Source organism: Entelurus aequoreus, linkage group LG23, assembly GCF_033978785.1.
Source record: "Entelurus aequoreus isolate RoL-2023_Sb linkage group LG23, RoL_Eaeq_v1.1, whole genome shotgun sequence".
In the NCBI taxonomy this organism is placed as follows: Eukaryota; Metazoa; Chordata; class Actinopteri; order Syngnathiformes; family Syngnathidae; genus Entelurus; species Entelurus aequoreus.
In genome coordinates, this window is record NC_084753.1 from 43210029 (window position 1) to 43231338 (window position 21310).

Below are 21310 nucleotides of genomic sequence, written 5' to 3' on the forward strand. Positions count from 1 at the left end.
TAGCATGTACATGAGTTATCCCATGTATATTAGCATCGAGCTAATACATGCTTTTGAGCATGTTTAATCATTCAAAACATCTTTTTATTGCGTGTATCTTAATTGAAGTTTTATTACTAAATTTGAAGGTGTGGCTGTAAAATTGCCTATGCTAAAGGGTAGCATGTGCATGGGTTATCCCATGTACGTTAGCATTAAGCTAATACATGCTTTTAAGCGTGTCCATCCACTCAAAAACCTACTTTTGTTGCGTGCATCTTAGTGGAAATTTCATTACTAAATGTGAAGGTGTTGTTGTAAAATCGCCAATGCTAAAGAGTAGCATATACATGAGTTATCCCATGTAAGTTAGCATTAAGCTAACACATGCTTTTAAGCGTGTCCATCCACTCAAAACCTACTTTTGTCGCGTGCATCTTAGTGGAAGTTTCATTACTAAACTTGAAGGTGTTGTTGTCAAATCGCCAATGCTAACGGGTAGCATGTACATGGGTTATCCCATGTACGTTAGCATCGAGCTAATGCGTTGTGAAAAAGCTTGTCCGATCAGAGAGAGACGACGACAGAGGAGCATTATTTAGCATTTATTTACACACAAGCTGCTACTGGTCGCCTCGCCAACTCTAAACAACGTCGTAAAATAACATTTGTACAATAATAATAATAATATTAACAATAATAATAATAATAATAATAATAATAATAACAATAATAATAACAATAATAATAATAATATTAACAATGATAATATTAATAATAATAATAATATTAACAATAATAATAATAATAATAACAATAATAATAATAATAATAACACTATTAATAATAATAACAATGATAATAATAATAATAATAATAACAATAATAATAACAATAATAATAACAATAATAATAACAATAATAATAATAATAATATTAATAATAATAATGATTCCATGTCATCTTTGGTCGCTCAGAGTTCGCTGACTCGCTCGCTCAGCGTCTCAAGCTCCTCCTTCCGCTCCCCGTAGAGCTCCGCCCCCCGGCCGTCGCCGAGGTAGGCGGGGCCGCCGATCTGAGCGTGACGACGCCAGCGCAGGTCGTCGCTCTCGTGGGTCACGTAGCGCTCGTCCACACGGCCCTCCAGGCTGCGCAGGTCCAACCACATCTGGTAGTCCTGAGGGGGGGGCAAAAATGATGTCGGGGGGGGGTCAGGTGACGTCCCACCTGAATCTTACCTGCAGCCAGGGGTGGCTGAGCGTCTTGTCCACGCTGTAGCGCTTCCTCATCTTGACCTGCAGCAGGTTGTTGATCAGGTCCATGGCTGCACACAGGAAGAAGCTGTCAGGGGGGGCACTGGGCTGGAGGGTACCCCCCCCCCCCCCACCCTCCCACTAGGGCCCCCCCGTGGTGAGGGGCCAGCAGAGGCTAATGAGCAAAGCTAACATGATGTTAACATTTCTTCAGGGGTCAGCGGGCTGAGCGACTCTTAGAGCGCGGGGGCCCCCGGTGCCCGGGGCGGCCTCCGTCGCTTGGCATTATGCACATGAATGCACCCCTGCTTCAATGGGCCCGGAGCCCGCCTCCTTTGACCACGCCCACATTTTTGTCCTTTAGGGACACTAGTGGCAAATGAGCGGGCCCTCGCCCATCCAAGTTTCCTGGACGAGACCGGACCTCCTGGATGCACCGCCGCTTCAATGGGCCCAGAGCCCGCCTCCTTTAACCAAGCCCACATTTTTGTCCTTTAGGGACACTAGTGGCAAATGAGCGGGGCTGTCGCCCGTCCAAGTGTCCTGGACGAGACCGCACTAGTGGCAAACGAGCGGGGCCGTCGCCCGTCCAAGTGTCTTGGACGAGACCGCACTAGTGGCAAACGAGCGGGGCCGTCGCCCGTCCAAGTGTCTTGGACGAGACCGCACTAGTGGCAAACGAGCGGGGCCGTCGCCCGTCCAAGTGTCTTGGACGAGACCGCACTAGTGGCAAACGAGCGGGGCCGTCGCCCGTCCAAGTGTCTTGGACGAGACCGCACTAGTGGCAAATGAGCGGGGCCGTCGCCCGTCCAAGTGTCATGGACGAGACCGCACTAGTGGCAAACGAGCGGGGCCGTCGCCCGTCCAAGTGTCCTGGACGAGACCGCACTAGTGGCAAACGAGCGGGGCCGTCGCCCGTCCAAGTGTCCTGGACGAGACCGCACTAGTGGCAAACGAGCGGGGCCGTCGCCCGTCCAAGTGTCCTGGACGAGACCGCACTAGTGGCAAACGAGCGGGGCCGTCGCCCGTCCAAGTGTCATGGACGAGACCGCACTAGTGGCAAACGAGCGGGGCCGTCGCCCGTCCAAGTGTCCTGGACGAGACCGCACTAGTGGCAAACGAGCGGGGCCGTCGCCCGTCCAAGTGTCCTGGACGAGACCGCACTAGTGGCAAACGAGCGGGGCCGTCGCCCGTCCAAGTGTCCTGGACGAGACCGCACTAGTGGCAAATGAGCGGGGCCGTCACCCGTCCAAGTGTCCTGGACGAGACCGCACTAGTGGCAAATGAGCGGGGCCGTCGCCCGTCCAAGTGTCCTGGACGAGACCGCACTAGTGGCAAATGAGCGGGGCCGTCGCCCGTCCAAGTGTCCTGGACGAGACCGCACTAGTGGCAAATGAGCGGGGCCGTCGCCCGTCCAAGTGTCCTGGACGAGACCGCACTAGTGGCAACGGGGCCGTCGCCCGTCCAAGTGTCCTGGACGAGACCGCACTAGTGGCAAATGAGCGGGTCCGTCGCCCGTCCAAGTGTCCTGGACGAGACCGCACTAGTGGCAAATGAGCGGGGCCGTCGCCCGTCCAAGTGTCCTGGACGAGACCGCACTAGTGGCAAACGAGCGGGGCCGTCGCCCGTCCAAGTGTCCTGGACGAGACCGCACTAGTGGCAAACGAGCGGGGCCGTCGCCCGTCCAAGTGTCCTGGACGAGACCGCACTAGTGGCAAATGAGCGGGGCCGTCACCCGTCCAAGTGTCCTGGACGAGACCGCACTAGTGGCAAATGAGCGGGGCCGTCGCCCGTCCAAGTGTCCTGGACGAGACCGCACTAGTGGCAAATGAGCGGGGCCGTCGCCCGTCCAAGTGTCCTGGACGAGACCGCACTAGTGGCAAATGAGCGGGGCCGTCGCCCGTCCAAGTGTCCTGGACGAGACCGCACTAGTGGCAAATGAGCGGGGCCGTCGCCCGTCCAAGTGTCCTGGACGAGACCGCACTAGTGGCAACGGGGCCGTCGCCCGTCCAAGTGTCCTGGACGAGACCGCACTAGTGGCAAATGAGCGGGTCCGTCGCCCGTCCAAGTGTCCTGGACGAGACCGCACTAGTGGCAAACGAGCGGGGCCGTCGCCCGTCCAAGTGTCATGGACGAGACCGCACTGGTGGCAAATGAGCGGGGCCGTCGCCCGTCCAAGTGTCCTGGACGAGACCGCACTGGTGGCAAACGAGCGGGGCCGTCGCCCGTCCAAGTGTCCTGGACGAGACCGCACTAGTGGCAAACGAGCGAGGCTGTCGGCCGTCCAAGTGTCCTGGACGAGACCGCACTAGTGGCAAATGAGCGGGGCCGTCGGCCGTCCAACTGTCCTGGACGAGACCGCACTAGTGGCAAACGAGCGAGGCTGTCGCCCGTCCAAGTGTCCTGGACGAGACCGCACTAGTGGCAAACGAGCGGGGCCGTCGCCCGTCCAAGTGTCATGGACGAGACCGCACTGGTGGCAAATGAGCGGGGCCGTGGCCCGTCCAAGTGTCCTGGACGAGACCGCACTAGTGGCAAACGAGCGGGGCCGTCGCCCGTCCAAGTGTCCTGGACGAGACCGCACTAGTGGCAAACGAGCGAGGCTGTCGCCCGTCCAAGTGTCCTGGACGAGACCGCACTAGTGGCAAACGAGCGGGGCCGTCGCCCGTCCAAGTGTCATGGACGAGACCGCACTGGTGGCAAATGAGCGGGGCCGTCGCCCGTCCAAGTGTCCTGGACGAGACCGCACTAGTGGCAACGGGGCCGTCGCCCGTCCAAGTGTCCTGGACGAGACCGCACTAGTGGCAAATGAGCGGGTCCGTCGCCCGTCCAAGTGTCCTGGACGAGACCGCACTAGTGGCAAACGAGCGGGGCCGTCGCCCGTCCAAGTGTCATGGACGAGACCGCACTGGTGGCAAATGAGCGGGGCCGTCGCCCGTCCAAGTGTCCTGGACGAGACCGCACTAGTGGCAAACGAGCGGGGCCGTCGCCCGTCCAAGTGTCCTGGACGAGACCGCACTAGTGGCAAACGAGCGAGGCTGTCGGCCGTCCAAGTGTCCTGGACGAGACCGCACTAGTGGCAAATGAGCGGGGCCGTGGCCCGTCCAAGTGTCATGGACGAGACCGCACTAGTGGCAAACGAGCGGGGCCGTCGCCCGTCCAAGTGTCCTGGACGAGACCGCACTAGTGGCAAACGAGCGGGGCCGTCGCCCGTCCAAGTGTCCTGGACGAGACCGCACTAGTGGCAAACGAGCGGGGCCGTCGCCCGTCCAAGTGTCATGGACGAGACCGCACTAGTGGCAAACGAGCGGGGCCGTCGCCCGTCCAAGTGTCATGGACGAGACCGCACTAGTGGCAAACGAGCGGGGCCGTCGCCCGTCCAAGTGTCCTGGACGAGACCGCACTAGTGGCAAACGAGCGGGGCCGTCGCCCGTCCAAGTGTCCTGGACGAGACCGCACTAGTGGCAAACGAGCGGGGCCGTCGCCCGTCCAAGTGTCCTGGACGAGACCGCACTAGTGGCAAATGAGCGGGGCCGTCACCCGTCCAAGTGTCCTGGACGAGACCGCACTAGTGGCAAATGAGCGGGGCCGTCGCCCGTCCAAGTGTCCTGGACGAGACCGCACTAGTGGCAAATGAGCGGGGCCGTCGCCCGTCCAAGTGTCCTGGACGAGACCGCACTAGTGGCAAATGAGCGGGGCCGTCGCCCGTCCAAGTGTCCTGGACGAGACCGCACTAGTGGCAACGGGGCCGTCGCCCGTCCAAGTGTCCTGGACGAGACCGCACTAGTGGCAAATGAGCGGGTCCGTCGCCCGTCCAAGTGTCCTGGACGAGACCGCACTAGTGGCAAATGAGCGGGGCCGTCGCCCGTCCAAGTGTCCTGGACGAGACCGCACTAGTGGCAAACGAGCGGGGCCGTCGCCCGTCCAAGTGTCCTGGACGAGACCGCACTAGTGGCAAACGAGCAAGGCCGTCGCCCGTCCAAGTGTCCTGGACGAGACCGCACTAGTGGCAAATGAGCGGGGCCGTCACCCGTCCAAGTGTCCTGGACGAGACCGCACTAGTGGCAAATGAGCGGGGCCGTCGCCCGTCCAAGTGTCCTGGACGAGACCGCACTAGTGGCAAATGAGCGGGGCCGTCGCCCGTCCAAGTGTCCTGGACGAGACCGCACTAGTGGCAAATGAGCGGGGCCGTCGCCCGTCCAAGTGTCCTGGACGAGACCGCACTAGTGGCAAATGAGCGGGGCCGTCGCCCGTCCAAGTGTCCTGGACGAGACCGCACTAGTGGCAACGGGGCCGTCGCCCGTCCAAGTGTCCTGGACGAGACCGCACTAGTGGCAAATGAGCGGGTCCGTCGCCCGTCCAAGTGTCCTGGACGAGACCGCACTAGTGGCAAACGAGCGGGGCCGTCGCCCGTCCAAGTGTCATGGACGAGACCGCACTGGTGGCAAATGAGCGGGGCCGTCGCCCGTCCAAGTGTCCTGGACGAGACCGCACTAGTGGCAAACGAGCGGGGCCGTCGCCCGTCCAAGTGTCCTGGACGAGACCGCACTAGTGGCAAACGAGCGAGGCTGTCGGCCGTCCAAGTGTCCTGGACGAGACCGCACTAGTGGCAAATGAGCGGGGCCGTCGGCCGTCCAAGTGTCCTGGACGAGACCGCACTAGTGGCAAACGAGCGAGGCTGTCGCCCGTCCAAGTGTCCTGGACGAGACCGCACTAGTGGCAAACGAGCGGGGCCGTCGCCCGTCCAAGTGTCATGGACGAGACCGCACTGGTGGCAAATGAGCGGGGCCGTGGCCCGTCCAAGTGTCCTGGACGAGACCGCACTAGTGGCAAACGAGCGGGGCCGTCGCCCGTCCAAGTGTCCTGGACGAGACCGCACTAGTGGCAAACGAGCGAGGCTGTCGCCCGTCCAAGTGTCCTGGACGAGACCGCACTAGTGGCAAACGAGCGGGGCCGTCGCCCGTCCAAGTGTCATGGACGAGACCGCACTGGTGGCAAATGAGCGGGGCCGTGGCCCGTCCAAGTGTCCTGGACGAGACCGCACTAGTGGCAAACGAGCGGGGCCGTCGCCCGTCCAAGTGTCCTGGACGAGACCGCACTGGTGGCAAATGAGCGGGGCCGTGGCCCGTCCAAGTGTCATGGACGAGACCGCACTGGTGGCAAATGAGCGGGGCCGTGGCCCGTCCAAGTGTCCTGGACGAGACCGCACTAGTGGCAAATGAGCGGGGCCGTCGCCCGTCCAAGTGTCATGGACGAGACCGCACTGGTGGCAAATGAGCGGGGCCGTCGCCCGTCCAAGTGTCCTGGACGAGACCGCACTAGTGGCAAACGAGCGGGGCCGTCGCCCGTCCAAGTGTCATGGACGAGACCGCACTGGTGGCAAATGAGCGGGGCCGTCGCCCGTCCAAGTGTCCTGGACGAGACCGCACTAGTGGCAACGGGGCCGTCGCCCGTCCAAGTGTCCTGGACGAGACCGCACTAGTGGCAAATGAGCGGGTCCGTCGCCCGTCCAAGTGTCCTGGACGAGACCGCACTAGTGGCAAACGAGCGGGGCCGTCGCCCGTCCAAGTGTCATGGACGAGACCGCACTGGTGGCAAATGAGCGGGGCCGTCGCCCGTCCAAGTGTCCTGGACGAGACCGCACTAGTGGCAAACGAGCGGGGCCGTCGCCCGTCCAAGTGTCCTGGACGAGACCGCACTAGTGGCAAACGAGCGAGGCTGTCGGCCGTCCAAGTGTCCTGGACGAGACCGCACTAGTGGCAAATGAGCGGGGCCGTGGCCCGTCCAAGTGTCATGGACGAGACCGCACTAGTGGCAAACGAGCGGGGCCGTCGCCCGTCCAAGTGTCATGGACGAGACCGCACTAGTGGCAAACGAGCGGGGCCGTCGCCCGTCCAAGTGTCCTGGACGAGACCGCACTAGTGGCAAACGAGCGGGGCCGTCGCCCGTCCAAGTGTCCTGGACGAGACCGCACTAGTGGCAAACGAGCGGGGCCGTCGCCCGTCCAAGTGTCATGGACGAGACCGCACTAGTGGCAAACGAGCGGGGCCGTCGCCCGTCCAAGTGTCATGGACGAGACCGCACTAGTGGCAAACGAGCGGGGCCGTCGCCCGTCCAAGTGTCCTGGACGAGACCGCACTAGTGGCAAACGAGCGGGGCCGTCGCCCGTCCAAGTGTCCTGGACGAGACCGCACTAGTGGCAAACGAGCGGGGCCGTCGCCCGTCCAAGTGTCCTGGACGAGACCGCACTAGTGGCAAATGAGCGGGGCCGTCACCCGTCCAAGTGTCCTGGACGAGACCGCACTAGTGGCAAATGAGCGGGGCCGTCGCCCGTCCAAGTGTCCTGGACGAGACCGCACTAGTGGCAAATGAGCGGGGCCGTCGCCCGTCCAAGTGTCCTGGACGAGACCGCACTAGTGGCAAATGAGCGGGGCCGTCGCCCGTCCAAGTGTCCTGGACGAGACCGCACTAGTGGCAACGGGGCCGTCGCCCGTCCAAGTGTCCTGGACGAGACCGCACTAGTGGCAAATGAGCGGGTCCGTCGCCCGTCCAAGTGTCCTGGACGAGACCGCACTAGTGGCAAATGAGCGGGGCCGTCGCCCGTCCAAGTGTCCTGGACGAGACCGCACTAGTGGCAAACGAGCGGGGCCGTCGCCCGTCCAAGTGTCCTGGACGAGACCGCACTAGTGGCAAACGAGCAAGGCCGTCGCCCGTCCAAGTGTCCTGGACGAGACCGCACTAGTGGCAAATGAGCGGGGCCGTCACCCGTCCAAGTGTCCTGGACGAGACCGCACTAGTGGCAAATGAGCGGGGCCGTCGCCCGTCCAAGTGTCCTGGACGAGACCGCACTAGTGGCAAATGAGCGGGGCCGTCGCCCGTCCAAGTGTCCTGGACGAGACCGCACTAGTGGCAAATGAGCGGGGCCGTCGCCCGTCCAAGTGTCCTGGACGAGACCGCACTAGTGGCAAATGAGCGGGGCCGTCGCCCGTCCAAGTGTCCTGGACGAGACCGCACTAGTGGCAACGGGGCCGTCGCCCGTCCAAGTGTCCTGGACGAGACCGCACTAGTGGCAAATGAGCGGGTCCGTCGCCCGTCCAAGTGTCCTGGACGAGACCGCACTAGTGGCAAACGAGCGGGGCCGTCGCCCGTCCAAGTGTCATGGACGAGACCGCACTGGTGGCAAATGAGCGGGGCCGTCGCCCGTCCAAGTGTCCTGGACGAGACCGCACTAGTGGCAAACGAGCGGGGCCGTCGCCCGTCCAAGTGTCCTGGACGAGACCGCACTAGTGGCAAACGAGCGAGGCTGTCGGCCGTCCAAGTGTCCTGGACGAGACCGCACTAGTGGCAAATGAGCGGGGCCGTCGGCCGTCCAAGTGTCCTGGACGAGACCGCACTAGTGGCAAACGAGCGAGGCTGTCGCCCGTCCAAGTGTCCTGGACGAGACCGCACTAGTGGCAAACGAGCGGGGCCGTCGCCCGTCCAAGTGTCATGGACGAGACCGCACTGGTGGCAAATGAGCGGGGCCGTGGCCCGTCCAAGTGTCCTGGACGAGACCGCACTAGTGGCAAACGAGCGGGGCCGTCGCCCGTCCAAGTGTCCTGGACGAGACCGCACTAGTGGCAAACGAGCGAGGCTGTCGCCCGTCCAAGTGTCCTGGACGAGACCGCACTAGTGGCAAACGAGCGGGGCCGTCGCCCGTCCAAGTGTCATGGACGAGACCGCACTGGTGGCAAATGAGCGGGGCCGTGGCCCGTCCAAGTGTCCTGGACGAGACCGCACTAGTGGCAAACGAGCGGGGCCGTCGCCCGTCCAAGTGTCCTGGACGAGACCGCACTGGTGGCAAATGAGCGGGGCCGTCGCCCGTCCAAGTGTCCTGGACGAGACCGCACTAGTGGCAAATGAGCGGGGCCGTCGCCCGTCCAAGTGTCCTGGACGAGACCGCACTAGTGGCAAATGAGCGGGGCCGTCGCCCGTCCAAGTGTCCTGGACGAGACCGCACTAGTGGCAACGGGGCCGTCGCCCGTCCAAGTGTCCTGGACGAGACCGCACTAGTGGCAAATGAGCGGGTCCGTCGCCCGTCCAAGTGTCCTGGACGAGACCGCACTAGTGGCAAATGAGCGGGGCCGTCGCCCGTCCAAGTGTCCTGGACGAGACCGCACTAGTGGCAAACGAGCGGGGCCGTCGCCCGTCCAAGTGTCCTGGACGAGACCGCACTAGTGGCAAACGAGCGAGGCTGTCGCCCGTCCAAGTGTCCTGGACGAGACCGCACTAGTGGCAAACGAGCGGGGCCGTCGCCCGTCCAAGTGTCATGGACGAGACCGCACTGGTGGCAAATGAGCGGGGCCGTGGCCCGTCCAAGTGTCCTGGACGAGACCGCACTAGTGGCAAACGAGCGGGGCCGTCGCCCGTCCAAGTGTCCTGGACGAGACCGCACTGGTGGCAAATGAGCGGGGCCGTCGCCCGTCCAAGTGTCCTGGACGAGACCGCACTAGTGGCAAATGAGCGGGGCCGTCGCCCGTCCAAGTGTCCTGGACGAGACCGCACTAGTGGCAAATGAGCGGGGCCGTCGCCCGTCCAAGTGTCCTGGACGAGACCGCACTAGTGGCAACGGGGCCGTCGCCCGTCCAAGTGTCCTGGACGAGACCGCACTAGTGGCAAATGAGCGGGTCCGTCGCCCGTCCAAGTGTCCTGGACGAGACCGCACTAGTGGCAAATGAGCGGGGCCGTCGCCCGTCCAAGTGTCCTGGACGAGACCGCACTAGTGGCAAACGAGCGGGGCCGTCGCCCGTCCAAGTGTCCTGGACGAGACCGCACTAGTGGCAAACGAGCAAGGCCGTCGCCCGTCCAAGTGTCCTGGACGAGACCGCACTAGTGGCAAATGAGCGGGGCCGTCACCCGTCCAAGTGTCCTGGACGAGACCGCACTAGTGGCAAATGAGCGGGGCCGTCGCCCGTCCAAGTGTCCTGGACGAGACCGCACTAGTGGCAAATGAGCGGGGCCGTCGCCCGTCCAAGTGTCCTGGACGAGACCGCACTAGTGGCAACGGGGCCGTCGCCCGTCCAAGTGTCCTGGACGAGACCGCACTAGTGGCAAATGAGCGGGTCCGTCGCCCGTCCAAGTGTCCTGGACGAGACCGCACTAGTGGCAAACGAGCGGGGCCGTCGCCCGTCCAAGTGTCATGGACGAGACCGCACTGGTGGCAAATGAGCGGGGCCGTCGCCCGTCCAAGTGTCCTGGACGAGACCGCACTAGTGGCAAACGAGCGGGGCCGTCGCCCGTCCAAGTGTCCTGGACGAGACCGCACTAGTGGCAAACGAGCGAGGCTGTCGGCCGTCCAAGTGTCCTGGACGAGACCGCACTAGTGGCAAATGAGCGGGGCCGTCGGCCGTCCAAGTGTCCTGGACGAGACCGCACTAGTGGCAAACGAGCGAGGCTGTCGCCCGTCCAAGTGTCCTGGACGAGACCGCACTAGTGGCAAACGAGCGGGGCCGTCGCCCGTCCAAGTGTCATGGACGAGACCGCACTGGTGGCAAATGAGCGGGGCCGTGGCCCGTCCAAGTGTCCTGGACGAGACCGCACTAGTGGCAAACGAGCGGGGCCGTCGCCCGTCCAAGTGTCCTGGACGAGACCGCACTAGTGGCAAACGAGCGAGGCTGTCGCCCGTCCAAGTGTCCTGGACGAGACCGCACTAGTGGCAAACGAGCGGGGCCGTCGCCCGTCCAAGTGTCATGGACGAGACCGCACTGGTGGCAAATGAGCGGGGCCGTGGCCCGTCCAAGTGTCCTGGACGAGACCGCACTAGTGGCAAACGAGCGGGGCCGTCGCCCGTCCAAGTGTCCTGGACGAGACCGCACTGGTGGCAAATGAGCGGGGCCGTCGCCCGTCCAAGTGTCCTGGACGAGACCGCACTAGTGGCAAATGAGCGGGGCCGTCGCCCGTCCAAGTGTCCTGGACGAGACCGCACTAGTGGCAAATGAGCGGGGCCGTCGCCCGTCCAAGTGTCCTGGACGAGACCGCACTAGTGGCAACGGGGCCGTCGCCCGTCCAAGTGTCCTGGACGAGACCGCACTAGTGGCAAATGAGCGGGTCCGTCGCCCGTCCAAGTGTCCTGGACGAGACCGCACTAGTGGCAAATGAGCGGGGCCGTCGCCCGTCCAAGTGTCCTGGACGAGACCGCACTAGTGGCAAACGAGCGGGGCCGTCGCCCGTCCAAGTGTCCTGGACGAGACCGCACTAGTGGCAAACGAGCGAGGCTGTCGCCCGTCCAAGTGTCCTGGACGAGACCGCACTAGTGGCAAACGAGCGGGGCCGTCGCCCGTCCAAGTGTCATGGACGAGACCGCACTGGTGGCAAATGAGCGGGGCCGTGGCCCGTCCAAGTGTCCTGGACGAGACCGCACTAGTGGCAAACGAGCGGGGCCGTCGCCCGTCCAAGTGTCCTGGACGAGACCGCACTGGTGGCAAATGAGCGGGGCCGTCGCCCGTCCAAGTGTCCTGGACGAGACCGCACTAGTGGCAAATGAGCGGGGCCGTCGCCCGTCCAAGTGTCCTGGACGAGACCGCACTAGTGGCAAATGAGCGGGGCCGTCGCCCGTCCAAGTGTCCTGGACGAGACCGCACTAGTGGCAACGGGGCCGTCGCCCGTCCAAGTGTCCTGGACGAGACCGCACTAGTGGCAAATGAGCGGGTCCGTCGCCCGTCCAAGTGTCCTGGACGAGACCGCACTAGTGGCAAATGAGCGGGGCCGTCGCCCGTCCAAGTGTCCTGGACGAGACCGCACTAGTGGCAAACGAGCGGGGCCGTCGCCCGTCCAAGTGTCCTGGACGAGACCGCACTAGTGGCAAACGAGCAAGGCCGTCGCCCGTCCAAGTGTCCTGGACGAGACCGCACTAGTGGCAAATGAGCGGGGCCGTCACCCGTCCAAGTGTCCTGGACGAGACCGCACTAGTGGCAAATGAGCGGGGCCGTCGCCCGTCCAAGTGTCCTGGACGAGACCGCACTAGTGGCAAATGAGCGGGGCCGTCGCCCGTCCAAGTGTCCTGGACGAGACCGCACTAGTGGCAAATGAGCGGGGCCGTCGCCCGTCCAAGTGTCCTGGACGAGACCGCACTAGTGGCAAATGAGCGGGGCCGTCGCCCGTCCAAGTGTCCTGGACGAGACCGCACTAGTGGCAACGGGGCCGTCGCCCGTCCAAGTGTCCTGGACGAGACCGCACTAGTGGCAAATGAGCGGGTCCGTCGCCCGTCCAAGTGTCCTGGACGAGACCGCACTAGTGGCAAACGAGCGGGGCCGTCGCCCGTCCAAGTGTCATGGACGAGACCGCACTGGTGGCAAATGAGCGGGGCCGTCGCCCGTCCAAGTGTCCTGGACGAGACCGCACTAGTGGCAAACGAGCGGGGCCGTCGCCCGTCCAAGTGTCCTGGACGAGACCGCACTAGTGGCAAACGAGCGAGGCTGTCGGCCGTCCAAGTGTCCTGGACGAGACCGCACTAGTGGCAAATGAGCGGGGCCGTCGGCCGTCCAAGTGTCCTGGACGAGACCGCACTAGTGGCAAACGAGCGAGGCTGTCGCCCGTCCAAGTGTCCTGGACGAGACCGCACTAGTGGCAAACGAGCGGGGCCGTCGCCCGTCCAAGTGTCATGGACGAGACCGCACTGGTGGCAAATGAGCGGGGCCGTGGCCCGTCCAAGTGTCCTGGACGAGACCGCACTAGTGGCAAACGAGCGGGGCCGTCGCCCGTCCAAGTGTCCTGGACGAGACCGCACTAGTGGCAAACGAGCGAGGCTGTCGCCCGTCCAAGTGTCCTGGACGAGACCGCACTAGTGGCAAACGAGCGGGGCCGTCGCCCGTCCAAGTGTCATGGACGAGACCGCACTGGTGGCAAATGAGCGGGGCCGTGGCCCGTCCAAGTGTCCTGGACGAGACCGCACTAGTGGCAAACGAGCGGGGCCGTCGCCCGTCCAAGTGTCCTGGACGAGACCGCACTGGTGGCAAATGAGCGGGGCCGTGGCCCGTCCAAGTGTCATGGACGAGACCGCACTGGTGGCAAATGAGCGGGGCCGTGGCCCGTCCAAGTGTCCTGGACGAGACCGCACTAGTGGCAAATGAGCGGGGCCGTCGCCCGTCCAAGTGTCATGGACGAGACCGCACTGGTGGCAAATGAGCGGGGCCGTCGCCCGTCCAAGTGTCCTGGACGAGACCGCACTGGTGGCAAATGAGCGGGGCCGTCGCCCGTCCAAGTGTCATGGACGAGACCGCACTGGTGGCAAATGAGCGGGGCCGTCGCCCGTCCAAGTGTCCTGGACGAGACCGCACTAGTGGCAAACGAGCGGGGCCGTCGCCCGTCCAAGTGTCCTGGACGAGACCGCACTAGTGGCAAACGAGCGGGCCCTCGCCCGTCCAAGTGTCCTGGACCAGACCGCACCTCCTGGTTGGTCCAAGTGTCCTGGACCAGACCGCACCTCCTGGCGGGGCCGCATCGTGCCAGCCATGAGTCGCCGCTCACTCAGTAAGTGAAACGCGGAGGCGGTAAGTAGCCGCTTAGCTCGGAAGCTAACGGCGGCATGCGAGCGTTGCTCATTAAAGTCAGGGGGGTGCCAAAGTGCAACCTTCTAAAGAGCTGACATTTGTCACTCTAATTGGACAACATGATTGGACAACATGCCACCTGGACTCCAAATGTCACACACGCGACAGGAAGTCCAATCAGGCTAGCTGCTGGTTAGCATCCTGCCCTCGGCTTCCTGAGCGGCGAGCAAACAACCGAGGAGCTCCGCCCCTCAGCGCTAAAAGTTCAGCTATGTAGGACTAGGACACTATGGATGGCTCCATTTAGGACACTATGGATGGCTCCATGTAGGACACTATGTAGGACACTATGTAGGACTCCATGTAGGACACTATGTAAAGAAATATATATAATACAATGTAGGACACTATGTAAAGGAATATATAGGACAATATATTGGACAATATGTAGGACACTAAGTAGTACGCTATGTAGTACGCTATGTAGGACGCTATGTGAGAAGCAATAAAGGACACTATGTAGGACGCTGTGTACGACACTATGCAGGACTCCATTTAGTACTATGTAGGACTATATGTAGGAAACTATGTAGGAGACTATGTAGGACACTATATAAGACTCCATGTAAGACACCATGTAGGACACTATGTAGCACTCTATGTAGGACACTATGTAGGGTGCCCTGTAGGACACTATGTAGGACACTATGTAGGACGCCATGTAGGACACTATGTAGGACACTATTTAGGACACTATGTAGGAAACTATGTAGGACACTATGTAAATCAATATATAGGACACTACATAGGACAGTATGTAGGACACTATGTAGGACACATTGTAGGACACTATGTAGGACGCTATATAGGACCCTATGTAGGACACGATTTAGGACACAATGTAGGGCACTATGTAGGACACTATGTAGGACACAATTTAGGACACTATGTAGGACACTATGTAGGACACAATGTAGGACACTATGTAGGACACTATGTAGGAATCCATGAAGGACTCCAATTAGGACACTATGCAGGACACTATGTAGGAAACTGCAGGACACTAAGTAGGAAACTATGTAGGACACGATTTAGGACACTATGTAGGAAACTATGTAAGACACCATGTAGGCCACTGTGTAGGAGTCTATGTAGGACACTATGTAGGAGTCTGTACAGGACACTAAGTAGGACACTATGGAGGACTCCATCTTGGACACTATGTAAAGAAATATGTAGGACACTATGTAGGACATTCTGTGGGACACTATGTTGGAAACTATGTAGGACACTATGTAGGATAGGACACCAAGTCTGACACTATGGAGGACTCCGTGTTGGACACTATGTAAAGAAATATGAAGGACACAATGTAGGACACTATGTTGGAGTCTATGTAAGACACCATGTAGGACACTATGTAAATAAATATATAGGACACTATGTAAAGTAATATATAGGACACTATGTAGGACACTATTTAGGACACTATGTAAATAAATATATAGGAAACTATATAGGACACTATTTAGGACACTATTTGGGACGCTATGTAGGACATTATGTAGGACATTATGTAGGACACTATGTAAAGAATTATATAGGACACTCTGTAGACCCTCTACCTAGGACACTATGTAGGACACTGTGTAGGACCCTATGTAGGACACTATGTAGGAAAAAATGTAGGACACTATGTAGGACACTATTTAGGACACAATTTAGGACAAAATGTAGGGCACTATGTAGGACACTATGAGGACACAATTTAGGACACTATGTAGGACACTATGTCGGACACTATGTAGGACACTATGCAGGAATCCATGTAGAGCACTATGTAGGACACTATGTAAATAAATATATAGGAAACTATATAGGACACTATTTAGGACACTATTTGGGACACTATGTAGGACATTATGTAGGACATTATGTAGGACACTATGTAAAGAAATATATAGGACACTCTGTAGACCCTCTACTTAGGACACTATGTAGGACACAATGTAGGACACTATGTAGGACACAATTTAGGACACAATGTAGGGCACTATGTAGTAGGACACTATGTAGGGACCCATGTAGGGCACTATGTAGGACACTATGTAGGACACAATGTAGGACACAATGTAGGACACTATGTTTGAATCCATGTAGGGCACTATGTAGGACACTGTAGGACACTATGTAGGACACAATGTAGGACAAAATGTAGGACACAATGTAGGACACAATGTAGGACACAATGTAGGATACTATGTAGGACATAATGTAGGACACAATGGAGGACACTATGTAGGGCACTATGTAAGAGTGTTTAGCTTAGCCTCGCTAACTAGTCAACACACCTTCCTGGGAGACTTTTTTCCAGGGGTGTGGCGGGTACATGAAGGCGGCGTTCTGGATCTGGTCGTTGATGTCCTCGTCTTCGTTAAAGGGGAAAGTCCCGCTGAGGCTGCGGCACACGGGAGGCAACTCATGACCCGGGCGTCCGTCACCATCACAGGGTGTGCCTCACCTGATGTAGATGATGATGCCCACCGACCACATGACCACACCATCGCATAGTGTCTCTCACCTGACGTAGATGATGATGCCCACCGACCACATGACCACACCATCGCAGGGTGTCCCTCACCTGACGTAGATGATGACGCCCACCGACCACATGACCACACCATCACAGGGTGTCACTCACCTGACGTAGATGATGACGCCCACCGACCACATGACCACACCATCACAGGGTGTCCCTCACCTGACGTAGATGATGACGCTCACCGACCACATGACCACACCATCACAGGGTGTCACTCACCTGACGTAGATGATGACCCCCACCGACCACATGACCACACCATCACAGGGTGTCACTCACCTGACGTAGATGATGACCCCCACCGACCACATGACCACACCATCGCAGGGTGTCACTCACCTGACATAGATGATGACGCCCACCGACCACATGACCACACCATCACAGAGTGTCACTCACCTGACGTAGATGATGACGCCCACCGACCACATGACCACACCATCACAGGGTGTCACTCACCTGACGTAGATGATGACGCCCACCGACCACATGACCACACCATCACAGGGTGTCACTCACCTGACGTAGATGATGACGCCCACCGACCACATGACCACACCATCGCAGGGTGTCCCTCACCTGACGTAGATGATGACGCCCACCGACCACATGACCACACCATCCCAGGGTGTCACTCACCTGACGTAGATGATGACCCCCACCGACCACATGACCACACCGTCACAGGGTGTCACTCACCTGACGTAGATGATGACGCCCACCGACCACATGACCACACCGTCACAGGGTGTCACTCACCTGACGTAGATGATGACCCCCACCGACCACATGACCACACCTTCGCAGGGTGTCACTCACCTGACGTAGATGATGACGCCCACCGACCACATGACCACACCGTCACAGGGTGTCATTCACCTGACGTAGATGATGACCCCCACCGACCACATGACCACACCTTCGCAGGGTGTCACTCACCTGACGTAGATGATGACGCCCACCGACCACATGACCACACCATCGCAGGGTGTCACTCACCTGACGTAGATGATGACGCCCACCGACACATGACCACACCATCGCAGGGTGTCACTCACCTGACGTAGATGATGACCCCCACCGACCACATGACCACACCATCGCAGGGTGTCACTCACCTGACGTAGCTGATGACGCCCACCGACCACATGACCACACCATCGCAGGGTGTCACTCACCTGACGTAGATGATGACGCCCACCGACCACATGACCACACCATCGCAGGGTGTCCCTCACCTGACGTAGATGATGACGCCCACCGACCACATGACCACACCATCACAGGGTGTCACTCACCTGACGTAGATGATGACGCCCACCGACCACATGACCACACCATCACAGGGTGTCACTCACCTGACGTAGATGATGACGCCCACCGACCTCATGACCACACCATCACAGGGTGTCACTCACCTGACGTAGATGATGACCCCCACCGACCACATGACCACACCATCGCAGGGTGTCACTCACCTGACGTAGATGATGACGCCCACCGACCACATGACCACACCGTCGCAGGGTGTCACTCACCTGACGTAGATGATGACGCCCACCGACCACATGACCACACCGTCGCAGGGTGTCACTCACCTGACGTAGATGATGACGCCCACCGACCACATGACCACACCGTCGCAGGGTGTCACTCACCTGACGTAGATGATGACGCCCACCGACCACATGATCACACCGTCGCAGGGTGTCACTCACCTGACGTAGATGATGACCCCCACCGACCACATGACCACACCGTCGCAGGGTGTCCCTCACCTGACGTAGATGATGACCCCCACCGACCACATGACCACACCGTCGCAGGGTGTCCCTCACCTGACGTAGATGATGACCCCCACCGACCACATGACCACACCGTCCCAGGGTGTCACTCACCTGACGTAGATGATGACGCCCACCGACCACATGACCACACCATCACAGGGTGTCCCTCACCTGACGTAGTTGATGACGCCCACCGACCACATGACCACACCATCACAGGGTGTCACTCATGACCACACCATCACAGGGTGTCACTCACCTGACGTAGATGATGACGCCCACCGACCACACCATCCCAGGGTGTCACTCACCTGACGTAGATGATGACGCCCACCGACCACATGTCCAGCGAGCGGTTGTAGCCTTTGTTCCTGAGGACCTCGGGCGCCAGGTATGCCGGCGTGCCGACCACCGAGCGGCGGAAGGACTTCTCGCCGATGATGCGAGCGAATCCGAAGTCACAGAGCTTCACCTTCAAAAGCCAACAAGAAGATCATTTTCCCTGGCGGCCACGTTGGGTGGTGCCCCCTCACCTGTGGGAGTGGGTCCGCAGACGCCAGCAAGACGTTTTCGGGTTTGAGGTCGCAGTGGACGATGTTCTTGAAGTGGAGGTGACGTAGAGCCACCAGGATCTGATCAGCACACACACACACACACACACACACGTCACCCGTGTCACCGCGGCGCGCTAGTTTCTGGTATGACCGGGCGTGGTTTTGTTCGGGTCACCTGAGTCACCAAGAACTTGGTGATGCGCTCGGGGAGTCGGCCTTTCTCGCTGGACAGGATCATCTCCAGCATGTCTCCGTGGAGCTTCTCCATGACCACAAAGACCCGCTCGGGCGTCTCAAACATACATTCCAGGTTGACCACGCCCGGGTGGTGCAGGTTCTGGAACCACAGGAAGTCAGGATCCTACCTGAGGACTTTGAAGAGTCCTTCATGTTTGTTTGTGCATCCTTTATTTAGCCAGGAAAGTCCTTTGATCCTGGTCTACACTCACTTGCTCTGGTTTAGCGTAGGACCCCATGTAGGACCCTATGTAGGACGGCAAGTACGACACTATGTAGGACCCCATATAGGACCCCATGTAGGACCCTATGTAGGACGGCAAGTACGACACTATGTAGGACCCCATATAGGACCCCATGTAGGACGGCAAGTACGACACTATGTAGGACCCCATATAGGACCCCATGTAGGACGGCAAGTACGACACTATGTAGGACCCCATATAGGACCCCATGTAGGACCCCATGTAGGACCCCATGTAGGACGGCAAGTACGACACTATGTAGGACCCCATATAGGACCCCATGTAGGACCCCATGTAGGACGGCAAGTACGACACTATGTAGGACCCCATATAGGACCCCATGTAGGACCCCATGTAGGACGGCAAGTACGACACTATGTAGGACCCCATATAGGACCCCATGTAGGACGGCAAGTACGACACTATGTAGGACCCCATATAGGACCCCATGTAGGACCCCATGTAGGACGGCAAGTACGACACTATGTAGGACCCCATATAGGACCCCATGTAGGACGGCAAGTACGACACTATGTAGGACCCCATATAGGACCCCATGTAGGACCCCATGTAGGACGGCAAGTACGACACTATGTAGGACCCCATATAGGACCCCATGTAGGACCCCATGTAGGACGGCAAGTACGACACTATGTAGGACCCCATATAGGACCCCATGTAGGACCCCATGTAGGACGGCAAGTACGACACTATGTAGGACCCCATATAGGACCCCATGTAGGACGGCAAGTACGACACTCTGTAGGACCCCATATAGGACCCCATGTAGGACCCCATGTAGGACGGCAAGTACGACACTATGTAGGACCCCATGTAGGACCCAATGTAGGACCCCATGTAGGACCCTATGTAGGACGGCAAGTATGACACTATGTAGGACCCCATGTAGGACGGCAAGTATGACACTATGTAGGACCCCATATAGGACCCCATGTAGGACGGCAAGTACGACACTATGTAGGACCCCATATAGGACCCCATGTAGGACCCCATGTAGGACGGCAAGTACGACACTATGTAGGACCCCATGTAGGACCCAATGTAGGACCCCATGTAGGACCCTATGTAGGACGGCAAGTATGACACTATGTAGGACCCCATGTAGGACGGCAAGTATGACACTATGTAGGACCCCATATAGGACCCCATGTAGGACGGCAAGTACAACACTATGTAGGACCCCATGTAGGACCCCATGTAGGACCATATGTAGGACGGCAAGTACGACACTATGTAGGACCCCATATAGGACCCCATGTAGGACCCCATGAAGGACGGCAAGTACGACACTATGTAGGACCCCATGTAGGACCCAATGTAGGACCCCATGTAGGACCCTATGTAGGACGGCAAGTACAACACTATGTAGGACCCCATATAGGACCCCATGTAGGACGGCAAGTATGACACTATGTAGGACCCTATGTAGGACGGCAAGTATGACACTATGTAGGACCCCATGTAGGACCCCATGTAGGACGGCAAGTACGACACTATGTAGGACCCCATATAGGACCCCATGTAGGACCCCATGTAGGACGGCAAGTACGACACTATGTAGGACCCCATATAGGACCCCATGTAGGACGGCAAGTACGACACTATGTAGGACCCCATATAGGACCCCATGTAGGACGGCAAGTACGACACTATGTAGGACACCATGTAGGACCTCATGTAGGACCCCATGTAGGACGGCAAGTAGATAGATAGTTAGATAGATAGTACTTTATTTATTCTTTCAGGAGAGTGTAGGACCCCATGTAGGACCCTATGTAGGACACTATGTAGGACCCTGTGTAGGACCATATGTAGGACGGCAAGTACGACACTATATAGGACCCCATGTAGAACCCTATGCAAGACACTATGTAGGACACTATGTAGGACACTTAAGCACGACCCTACCTACGACACTATAAAGTAACTATCTAGGATGCTATGTAAGACCCTATGTAGGACACTAAGTAGGACACTATGTAAGACACTTAAGCACGACCCTACTTACGACACTATAAAGTAACTATCTAGGACACTATGTAGGACCCTATGTAGGATGGCAAGTAAGACACTATGTAGGACCCAATGTAGGACACTATGTAGAA

The 21310-nt window shown here is 58.7% G+C and overlaps 1 protein-coding gene across 4 annotated transcripts in view; it reads right to left on the reverse strand.

The window, feature by feature from the left end:
* Positions 1–771: 771 nt before the first annotated feature.
* Positions 772–21310, reverse strand: part of prkd1 (protein kinase D1) — a 53557-nt gene continuing 33018 nt past the window's right edge. For 2 of the 4 annotated variants that reach the window (XM_062034783.1, XM_062034782.1), the window contains exons 16-21: positions 18878–19039; positions 18682–18780; positions 18460–18620; positions 16111–16217; positions 1218–1303; positions 781–1156 (exon numbers count right to left, since the gene is read on the reverse strand). In XM_062034783.1, the coding sequence (XP_061890767.1) occupies positions 953–1156; positions 1218–1303; positions 16111–16217; positions 18460–18620; positions 18682–18780; positions 18878–19039 (819 nt within the window). In that variant the 3' untranslated portion in view covers positions 781–952. Of the gene's footprint in view, positions 1157–1217; positions 1304–16110; positions 16218–18459; positions 18621–18681; positions 18781–18877; positions 19040–21310 lie in introns of all 4 variants that reach the window. The other 2 variants (XM_062034781.1, XM_062034784.1) reach the window with 2 other exon arrangements.